The sequence below is a fragment of the Phyllostomus hastatus genome, unplaced genomic scaffold (assembly GCF_019186645.2).
Source record: "Phyllostomus hastatus isolate PE091 unplaced genomic scaffold, TTU_PhHast_1.1 phas_scaffold_317, whole genome shotgun sequence".
In the NCBI taxonomy this organism is placed as follows: Eukaryota; Metazoa; Chordata; class Mammalia; order Chiroptera; family Phyllostomidae; genus Phyllostomus; species Phyllostomus hastatus.
This window is the reverse complement of record NW_025334023.1, coordinates 3,193,249-3,204,789: the sequence shown is the minus strand read 5'-3', so window position 1 is coordinate 3,204,789 and position 11,541 is coordinate 3,193,249. Positions and strand designations below refer to the sequence as shown.

General features: G+C 40.9%; 1 protein-coding gene and 1 pseudogene across 1 annotated transcript; both read left to right on the top strand.

Moving 5' to 3' along the window:
• The first annotated feature begins 525 nt into the window (after window positions 1-525).
• LOC123805333 lies at window positions 526-847 on the top strand (annotated as a pseudogene).
• A 9,044-nt stretch (window positions 848-9,891) lies between these two features.
• Window positions 9,892-11,538, top strand: LIPT2 (lipoyl(octanoyl) transferase 2). Its single transcript, XM_045818127.1, has 2 exons — window positions 9,892-10,377; window positions 10,871-11,538. The coding sequence occupies exons 1-2, from the start codon at window positions 9,912-9,914 to the stop codon at window positions 11,098-11,100; spliced, it is 696 nt and encodes a 231-aa protein (XP_045674083.1). The 5' UTR covers window positions 9,892-9,911; the 3' UTR covers window positions 11,101-11,538.
• The last annotated feature ends 3 nt before the right edge of the window (window positions 11,539-11,541 follow it).

The following is an 11,541-nucleotide window of genomic DNA, read 5'->3' as shown; positions in this document are numbered from 1 at the left end:
TTCTTCATCTGTGAAATGAGAAAAACATAGTAACTACTTCATGGGCTGTTAAGATACTAAACACATTGATGATTTGAAAGCTTTTAGGGTGCCCAAAACATTGTAGATACAACATAAGTGTTAGCTTTACTCTGTATTCTCAGATCACAGGTCACAGGTCAAGTGGGGGGTGGGAGGGTGACAAACCCACTTCACAATAGCCCAGCAGACTGTATTAGCAGAGTTACAATTTGTTGAGGTCAGGGGTCGGGGAGGCATTACAAAGGAGGCAGTCTTTGAGCTGAGCTTTGTGGGTTGAGTTTAGGTTGGATTCAGCATGCTATGGGGTACACAATTTTTAGGGTGATGTTAGCCAAATATCAGTCCTCATGTCCTGAAAATTTAGGGTCAGTAGGTAGCTGAAGGCCACCTTGACTGTTTCCTTTCACGGTCCAGATCCACAAGGAAAGGTCCCAGTTCAAGGACACACAGGTAGTTATTTATTTAACAAATCAGCCCTTCCACCTCGGCCCCACTGAGGAACAGCAGCCATGGCTCTCCGCTACCCCATGGCCATGGGCCTCAACAAGGGCCACAAAGTGACAAAGAACATGAGCAAGCCAACACACAGCCACTGCTGAGGGCACCTCACCAAGCACACCAAGTTCGTGTGCGACATGATCTGAGAGGTGTGTGGCTTTGTCCCCTATAAGAGGCATGCCATGGAGCTGCTCAAGGTCTCTAAGGATAAGAGGGCCCTGAAGTTCATCAAGAAAAGGGTGGGGACACACATCCGTGCCAAGAGGAAGAGAGAGGAGCTAAGCAACGTCCTTGCAGCCTGAGGAAGGCAGCAGCCAAGAAATACTGAACCCCATGCCCTCTGAGCAATAAAACCTGTTCAGGAAAAAAACAAAAAAACAAAAAACAAAACAAAACAAAACAAATCAGTCATTGGTTCTGCGAATGTTTACTAAGAACTTACTGTGTGCCAGGCACTAAGACTAAATGGGGATCCAGAGATCACACTATTTGTTACCTATCCCAAAGGAGCTCACATTCTCAAATACACAGACAGACACAGAACTTGAACCCTGATCCCCACTCTCCTGGCCTAGGGCTCCTTCCAATTCACATCAGGACCATTCTTCAGCTAGAGCACTGAGTTCCTCCTCTACAGGAACCAAGTCCTTTGAATTAAATTCTCCACCTCATACATATTTATTTATAGACTGTAGGTAACCTGGGACAGGGCTTTATGTAATCCAACCTCTGTTTTTCCTTCAGGGCCTGGAGCTATCTAAATGCTACATTTATTTTTAAACAACAGCACTGTCATTGATGACTCACAAGGACTTTTGTGATATGCTCTGAAACCCACCATTGTACGTGTCTGTCCATGTAATTTTGTTCCCCTTCCCAATTTCCTGGCCCTGTTAGAATTTCATTCCCTGGCTGGAATTTCATTCTAGCTGTTATTCCCTGTCTCCTCCCCACAAACCCCCTTCCTCCTTCCCAACCCCTGGACATTCCCCAACTATATAAGGACTAGTTGATATTTATATTTGAGGGTCTAAACTCCCAACTTTCATACTGAATCTGGTCTTTCAGCAACTACCTTCTTATCTAGGAGGGGCTGCCAAGAGAGATTACACACCCCCGGGCTCCCTTTCAGTTAACGGCCTCATCATCCTCACCGGTCTTGTATCCATTAAGCAGCACAGGCCCCACTTAGAGCTTGTGACTAGCTTTTCAAGGACCTAAAAAATGTTTAAGAATACCATCCTCCCATTCTTTTTTTTTCTTTTTGCAGGATCCAAACCACAAAAAGAAAGCTATAGAATCTAAATAAATATCTAACCAGCTGTCTACCAATGTAAATTTATGGCAATTTTATTAGTTATTCAATAAAATAGTGACAGTGAGTACCATATATCCTCTTCTCCCTTTATTAATGGATCACCTGGGTTTTAACTGGGCACAGACTACACTATACAAAAGATACTTCCCAACCCCCCTTGAAGCTAGATGTGATCATGTGACTAAGTTATGGACACGGGAAGTGAGTAGGAGTGACACCTACTACTCCTGGTTGTGTAGGGAACATGGACTCTTCTTCATCTTTGCCCTAACTCACTGGGTAGGGTTACTGCGTTGGATGACTCCAGGGGGCACATTTAAATGCTGGTCTAGGTGAATGATGCTCCCAGCCACTGTGCAGTGTGGTAGCCTTGCCCCTGGCTGTGATGCATACCTTAAGAGGTGGAGCTGGTACTCATAACTGCTTGATTACAATTTAAAATCACTTGCAAGTTTGCTTGTCTCACTTTGTAAACATTATATGTACAGACTGTGATTGCCAAGAAATCAAATATTGCCATAATTTAAGTAGATAAAGCCAAATGAGTTCAAAGTAAAATTTTAAAAATCCTCTCCAATATTTTTAGCAGAGAAATAACATTTGATACAGGATACAGAAATACTTTAATATTGGATATGATCTATAAAATACATGTATCTAAAAAAAAAATTCTTAGAAAGACCTTGATCATTCTTAATCCCCCAAGCTGGAAATTTCAGAATCATCTCTGATGTTTTCCTAGTCACTTATTCATCCTGTAAATAGTGAACAAGTACTTCAGACTACACAGAATGGAGAAGAGTATTGAGATTATGATCAGACATATCTAGGTCTGAGTCTCGTTCTGCTGGCTACAAGCTACGTGACTTTGAGCAGCCTCTGTAGGCATCTACTTACTTGCAAAACAGGGCAATAATAATGCATATGTCTTATGTAATAGAGAATTTGACTGGACTTTGTCCCTGATTTCTGGGATGGTGGATTTAAACCCTTGAAATTTCCCAAGTAATAGGAGAGTCTTTGTTATCATGTGCTATTTAGACCATAAACATGAATTTCTGCTAAGAGATTCGAGAACTTGGGATATGGCCTGGTCACTGGAAGGACCAACCCCACAATCAGAGGGCTGGGACTGTGAGCCAGCCTGATCTCCAGGGAGAGGAGGAAGACTGGGATGGAGTTCACTCACATGGCCAGCGATTCAATCAGTCATGCCTGTGTGATAAAACCCCAATAAAAACTCTGGACACAAAGTTCAGCAGAGCTTCCTGGTGGGTGAACACACTGATGTGCCAGGAGGGTGCTGCACCAGACTCCTTGGGGAGAGGTCAAGGCAACTCTGCATTCAGGACTGTCCCAGATGGACCCTATGTGTCTCTTCACTCAATTGGTCCTGATTTGCATCCCTTACAATAAAGCTATAATTGTAAATATAGCACATTCCTGAGTTCTGTGAGTTGTCCTAGCAAATTATTGAATGCAAATCCTGAGGTAGGAACCTCAGGATTTGTAGCCAGTTGATAAGAAGTTCAGGTGGCCAGGGGACCCACAAAGTTTAGATGGCATCTGAAGTGACGACAGTCTTATTGGGAGCTAATGGATATGCACCAAACAACAGAGCTGCGAAATATGTGAAGCAAAAACTGATAGAACTTGAAGGAGAAATAGCTAAATTCAGAATTATGGTGGAGACTTCAACACCCCTGTCTGAGCAATTGGTAGAACAACTAGAAAGAAAATCAGTAAGTATATAAAACTCACCAACTGACCAACATATCCTAATTCACATTTATAGAACACTGTCCCAAACAGCAGAATACACATTCTTTTAAAGTGCTCACAGAACATGAACCAAGATGAACCATACACTGAGCCATTAAAAAAATAAATTTAAAAGAATCAGAATCGTACATAGTGTGTTTTCTGTCCACAATGGAATCAAACTAGAAATCAGTAATAGAAAGATAACAAAAATACAACAGACTTAAAAATATCCCATAGGTCAGAGGAAATCTGGAGAGAAATAAAAATATATTGAATTAAATAAAAATAGATCCTATCAAATGTTGTGGGATCCAGATAAAGTCACACTGAGAGGGAAATTTTATAATACTAAATACATACACTAGAAAAGAAAATATCAAATCAATTACCTAAGCTCCCATCTAGAAAACATAGAGGAAAAAAAAGAAAATAAACACAAAGCAAGAAGAAGGAAGGAAATAATAAAGAGCAGAAATTAATGAAACTGAAAACATAAAAACAAGAGGAACAATGATTCTTTGAAGAAAATTAATAAAGTTGACAAGCCAGTAACAAGACTGATAGGGGGACACACACACACACACACCAATTATCAACATAAGAAATGACAAAAAGGACATCACTACAGACCATGTAAACATCAACAAGATAGTAATGAATACTACAAACAACTCTATACCCATAACCTTGACAACTTAGACATAATGGGCCAATTCCTTGAAAAACACAACTACTAAATTCATCCATCATGAGATAATTTGAGTAGTCCTATAATTGTTAAGAAATTTTGTAATTTTGAAACTCCCAAGAAGAAAATCTTCAGTCCCAGATGGTTTCATGGAGAATTCTACCAAATGTTTAAAAAAGAATGAAGATAATCTACACAGTCTCTTCCAGAAAATGGAAAAGGACAAATACTTCCCAATTCATTTTACAAAGCCAATATTACCCTATATCAAAACTAAAGAAGCAGAAAAAGAAAACTATAGATGAATATCTCTCTTAAACTTAGATGCAATATCCTCAACAACATATTAGCAAACCAAATACAACAGTATATAAAAAGAATTATACACCATAAACAAGTGGGATTCATTTCAACTACTCCAGGCTGGTCAACATTCAACATTCAAAAATCAATGCAACCTACCACATTAACAGGCTAAAGAAGAAAAATCACATGACCATACCAATCATTGAAAAAAAAAAAAAACGCTTTTGACAAGATTCAATACCTTTCATGATCAAAACTCTCAGGAAAACAGGAATAGAGAGAAAATTCCCCAACGTGATAAAGCTCAACTACAAAGAACCTACAACAAACAGTACATTTAACAGTGAAAGACTGAATGCTTTATTCCTAAGGTTAGAAAAAGGCAAGAATGTCTGCTCTTACTACGCGTATTCAACATAATGCTAGAAGTTCTATCCAGTGCAGTGAAGCAAAACAAGGGAATTAAATAAGGGCATACCCATTGGAAAGAAAGAAAGGAGAACTGTATTTGCAGACAACAAGATTGCCTGTGTAGAAAATTCTAAGGAATATACAAAAAACCTCCTAGAACTGATAAGTGAGTTAAGCAAGGTATACTGCAGGATGCAAGATGAACATATAAATATCAGTTGTAGTTCTAGACATTTGCAATGGACATATGGACACAGAAATTAAAAATGCAATACCATTTAGAATCACCAAAAGAGAGAGAAATACTTACATATATGAGGTATATCCAGAAGGTATCCAGCCATGTAATATGAAAAATAGAGACATTTATTGAAGAAGACACAAGATACAAGAAATATTGTACATAGGACAGTGATACCTCAGTCCCCTTCAAAGAAGGCATCTTCAGACCTCACACAGTTCTCCCAATCACCATCAGCTGCCCCACTGTATTTTCCTGAATCTCATTGACAATCTGAAATCTCTTCTGTTTCAAAGGCGTTTTAGTTTGGGGAAAAGCCAGAAGCCACAGGACACCAAATCTGGGCTGTAGCAGGGTTCAGTCACCTGGATGATTTGATGTTTTGCCAAAAAACTCTGTACCAGCCGTGATGCATAAGCGGGCACACTGTTGTGATGAAGCTGCCAATCACCAGTTGGCCATAACTGCAGTCCTCCAAATCATTTAAATAGTTTCCGTGGAGGAATGATCAAGCTTAATGCAAAATTTGATGCAGATTCAGTGGCTTTACTTGCTCAGTCATGTTAAATGTGAGGGCTACACAGTACACATGTTCACTCAACAGCACCTATCGCCCCTACTGACTAGTACAGTGAAGTCATCATTGTTCACACATGTGCATTGCAATCCACATTCCTTGGCTGCCAGGTTACATCAATGCTGCGAAAACTATTCTCATTACATGAACAATGGCTGGACTTTTTCTGGACAGATCTCATAAATCTAACAAAACATGTATAGATTTGTATGCTGAAAACTACAAAACACTAATGAAAGAAGTCAATGATGATCTAAATAAATGGTGAGATATACCATATTCATGGACTGAAAGACCCAATGTGGCAATTATGCCAATTCCCCACAAACTGATGTACAGGTTTAATGCAATTCCTATCAAAATCCCATGAAGATTTTTAGATATAGATAAGACTTGATCTAAAATTTATATGGAAAGGCAAATAATTAAAATAATTTAGAATAACTAAAAAGTTTTTGGAAAAAAGAAGAATGAAGTGGGAGGAATCAGACTACCTAATTTTAAGACATTCTGGAGTTACAGCAATCAGAATAGGTGGTACTGATGGAGGGAAAGACACACAGATCAGTGAAAGAGAACTGTGAAAATGGCCTACACAAATATGTCCAATTTTGACAAAGATGTAAAAGCAATTATAAAAGCTTAAAAAAAGAAAGAAAGAAGAAAGAAAGAAAAAGAGAATAGAAAAGAAAAGAAAAAGAAAAAAAGAAAAAGAAAAAAAAGAAAAGGCCAGGCTCTGACTGGTGTGGTTCAGTGAATTGAGTGCACAGGACTTGTGAACCAAAAGGCTTGATTTCTGGTCAGGGCACATGCTTGGGTTGCAAGGGAGTTCCCTGGTTGGAGATGTGCAAGAGGCAACCAATCAGTGTTTTTCCCTCTCTTTCTCCCTCTCTTCCCCTCCCTCTAAAAATAAATAAATAAACTCTTTTTTTTTTAAGCAATTAAATGGAGGAAACACGGCCTTTTAAACAATTGGAGCAAAGGGACTAGAGCAAAGGGACACCACGACAGAAAAAAAAAATCTGACCAATGTGGTTCGGTTGGTTGGAACATCGTCACATACACCACAAGGCTGCAGGTTCAATTCCTGGTCAGGGCACATACCTTGGTTGTAGGTTTGATCCCAGGTTTGACCCCTGGTCAGGGCACATGCGGGAGGCTACTGATTGATGTTTCTCCATGATATTGATGTCTCTCTCTCTCCCCCTCTTCTTTCCTGTCTAAAACCAATGAAAAAAATGTCCTTGAGTGAAGATTAAAAAAAAAAAAGACCAAAGTTTCAAAACTTAGGGAAAAACAGAAGAAAGTCTTCAGGATCTAGGGCTAAGCAAAGACTTCTTAGACTAAAAGCATGATACATAAAAGGAAAATTGGATAAACTGGTCTTGATCAAAATTACAAACTTTTGCTTGGCCAAAGACCATGTTAAGAAGATAAAGATACAAGCCACTGAGTGGGAGAAACTACTCACAATCCACATCTGACAAAGGACTAATATTTAGAAAACAACTCTCCATACTCAACAGTAAAAAAACACAATTAGAAAATGGGCAAAAGGCACAAACATATTTCACTGAAGAGTATATAAAGATGGAAAATAAGCACATGAAAAGATATTCACCATCAGTAGCCACTAGGGAAATACATATTAAAATCACAATGAAATACAACTATAAGCCTATCAGAATGTTTAAAATTTAAAAAAATAATGACAATACCAAATGCTGGCAAGAATGCAGAGAAACTGGATCATATATGTACATATATGTGTGTGTGTATATATATATGCATCTATATATATATTGCTGGTGGGAATGTAAAATGGTACAGCTATACTGAAGAGCAGTTTGGCATTTTCTTGAAAAACTAAACACACAATTACACTCCTGGGCATTTATTCCAGAAAATTGAAACATATATTCACACAAAATGCCTGTCCATGAATGTTTGTAGCTGCTTTTTTCAGAACATTTGAAAACTGGAAATAACTTAATTATTTTCAATGAGTGAATGTTTAAACAAACTGTGGCACATCCATACCATAGAACACTACTCGTCAATAAAAGGAAATTAACTAATGATACATGCAACAACCTGAATGAGTCTCCAGAAAATTACGCTGAGTAAAAAATTTCCAATTCCAAAAGTATACATACTGTATCATTCCATTAATATAACACAGATGATTGTTTGCCAGGACTTAAGGAGTAGAGTAGATATAAAGGAACAACATGAGGGAGGCTTGTGGTGGTGTAAATGTTCTGTATCTTTACTGTACCAACATCAAGATCTAATTTTGCATTGGCAGGACATTACCTTTGGGGAATCTGGGCATCTCTCTACTATTCCTTACAATTGCAAAGTAGTCTACGATGGTCTCAAAATAAAGAATTTAATTAAAATATTACCTGTGTGTGCCCTGACTGAGTAGCTCAGTTGGCCTGAGCTTTGTTCCAATATGCCAAGGTTGTGGGTTCAATCCCCAGGCAGAACACATACAAGAATCAACCAATGGGTACATAAATGAGTGGAACAACAAATCAGTGTCTGTCTGTCTCTCTTTCTCCCCTCCCTTCTAAAATCAACAAATTAAAAAAATTTAATGAAATAAAATATTACCTGTGTAGTTTCTCTCTCATCTGTACCCTGATTTGATCCAATACGCTTCATCAGATTGGGGGATTTCTCTTCCTAGTTTGCTGAGAGTTTCAGTAAGAGTAGGTGTTGATTTTTGGCAACTGCTTTTTCTGCATCTATGGAAAATAATCATACAGTTTTTCTCCTTTATGATGAATTACATTGTTTGATTTTAGAGCGTATTCCTGGGATAAATAGTACTTCATCGTGATGCATTAATCCTTTTACACATTGCTGGATTCAATCTGCTAATATTTGCTTATGATATTTATGTTTATATTAATGAAATGTCTTTTAGATACCTACAGGAGTGGTCAATGTTATTAGTTTCTAAAATTAAAAATACCTGAGTAAAATTTTTAAAAGCTAAAATTTGACAAGTCTGGATGGTGGGCAAACAGTAATTTGTTACATCATTCTCTACATCTACACTTTTCTGTTTTCTTCTTTTCATTCTTTTTTCTTTCCATTCTTTTTTCTTTCCATTGAATGATCTGTGGTTGCAGCTTGGAAGACAGATTTGGAAGATACACTGAGAACATAAAAACTGGATCCCGTACGCTATTAGGGTTACAAGGGTGGCATGGCCTTGTGCACCCTCTTCACCCAGTGGAGGGCCTAACACATAGTTGGTATTCAGTAAGTTTATTGAATGAATTCGGATTTGTCATTTTTAATACCATTCCAATACAACATAATGAGTATTGTTATCCAGATCCACCCTCAGGACCTAGCCAGTCATTCCCCCAGTTTCTGGGAGGTGGTTGCTCATGGCTCATAATTCCTCTCTAGGAACTGTCCTCCACTGAAGGAAGCAGCCTTGCCAAGTTATTGCACCTCTCCAGATATAGTCTCTGTCTACCACTGGTCAATACAAGAATATAAACTTCTTCCACCCTTCTTTAATTTGAAACAATTCTGAAAGGTTATCCCAGGTTCAGATCATTCTTTGGGATTGGCAGAGGCCTCTGCTGAGATTCATTTCTCCCTCTGCCTAATCCTGCTTCTATCCCTCCCTTAACAGGCGTGGTCTTGAAAGTATCTCCCACCTTCCACCCTCGCCCCCACCCCAATAAACCTCCAGCACTTTAACCTCCTTTTGAGACTCTTCCTAGAGAATGTCACATTATTCTATTTTATTTTTCTTTCCTTAGTGGTTATCAGTATGTGAAAGAACCTTATTCATTTCATGCTTTAATGCTTGCTTACTACCTGCTGTAAGAATATAAGCTTCCCAGGACAGATCGTATTTCTCCCGGTATATGTGCACCACCGTATCAAGCGCCTGAGGCACGCGCAGGCCCTAAGTACCGGTTTCTGAAATGAATGAAAGCCTGTAACAAGCCCTTCAGAGCTAGGGCTCCGGACTTTCCCCCTAAGCCCCGCCCCTCCTAGCACGCCCCCGGGCCCAGGCCAGGGGCGGGGCCGCGCGGGCGCATGGGCTAGCGGGATGAAACACGCCGTGGTGAGGCTCGTCCGGCTGGGTCGGGTGCCGTATGCCGAGCTACTGGCACTGCAGGAGCACTGGCTGCGGCTGCTGCAGGCAGAGCCGGCCAAGGAGGCCCTGTCGAGGACTGAGGCGGGCGCGCTCCTGCTCTGCGAGCCGGCGGGGCCCGTGTACACTGCCGGGCTCCGCGGCGGCCTGACACCGGAGGAGATGACGCGGCTGCGGGCCTTGGGCGCCGAGGTGCACGCCACAGGCCGCGGCGGTCTGGCTACCTTCCACGGTCCCGGCCAGCTCCTTTGCCATCCAGTACTTGACCTGCGGCGCCTGGGCCTGCGCCTGCGCACCCACGTGGCAGCGCTGGAGGCGTGCGCCGTGCGTCTCTGTGAGCTGCAGGGCTTGCAGGGCGCTCGCGCAAGGCCCCCGCCTTACACCGGCGTCTGGCTGGGCGAGCAAAAGATCTGCGCTATTGGTGAGCTTTGCGGGGATGGGCCTGGCGGGGCTGGGCCAATAGAGGTTTATCCCGCGCGGGCTTTCAGTCAAAACTACCCGGTTGGCTTTAGAGTTTTTAAGCCTCTTTCACTGAAGTATTATATTCAGAGCCAGAAGGGCCCCAGAAGTCATCTTGTACAACTTTCCAAAGGGAGAGACAGGAGAAGTGAATTGCCAGGTTACTTCACAGTGTTAAAACAATAAAAGCACTTGGTTTTCACACTTCTTTAAAGAAACAGATTATCTGTGTTAAAGGCATTTTCTGTATTCCTTATAATAAGCACAATTATTGTGGAGCCACACACCACTCCCCTCACTTTGTCCCCCTCTCCGATCTGTGCATAACCCCTTGGGTAGTCCAGAAACAAAGTTTGAAAATCAGTGACCTGGTCCAGTTCCCTCAACACACAGGGGGATCCTGAAGCCTGGGGAGGGACGGTGTCGATTCTAACACCCTTTGGCTTGTCTTGCAGGAGTCCGCTGTGGAAGGCACATCACGTCCCACGGCCAGGCTCTGAACTGTTGTACAGACCTCACGTGGTTTGAGCACATTGTGCCCTGCGGGCTGGTTGGGACAGGCGTCACTTCCCTGAGTAAGGAGCTCCAGAGGCATGTCACAGTGGATGAAATTATACCACCCTTCCTTGAGGCTTTTAAGGAGACCTACAAGTGCACCTTGATCTCAGAGGACAGTTCCAGCTAAAGGATGTTCATGTTATCACAGCGGGAAGGTGCTGCCTTGGAAAGCACCAAGCCTGACTTGGAGTCACTGAAACCCAAATTCTAGACTTGGCCCTATCATTCACTCACCATGAGACTATGAGCAAATCAGGAGCTCTTAGCCATTGGTTTCATATGTAACCTGTTTTTTTTATGCTTTCCCCACCTACCTCATAGAAGTGATAACATGAAAAGTAACACATGCTATTTAAATATAATGTTTTAGCACTACTATTGGTGTCATTTTCTAAGCTTAGGGTGTTATTTCTCGATTATTTATTACTTCCTCAATGCCGTATTTAATTGGGCAATTCTGGGGTTCCAGTTCCTTTGATTTCGTAGGAATCGTGTCTCTACGATGGCCCAGGTAAAGGTGATGTGATTGCATTCTGCAATAAAGGGAAATTTTCTTTAAAGAATAGAA

Coding starts and splice junctions, on each gene's coding strand:
- LIPT2 (XM_045818127.1), top strand. CDS start 9,912: ATGAAACACGCCGTGGTGAGGCTCGTCCGGCTGGGTCGGGTGCCGTAT. Junction 10,378..10,870: donor GCAAAAGATCTGCGCTATTG/GTGAGCTTTGCG, acceptor CTTGTCTTGCAG/GAGTCCGCTGTGGAAGGCAC.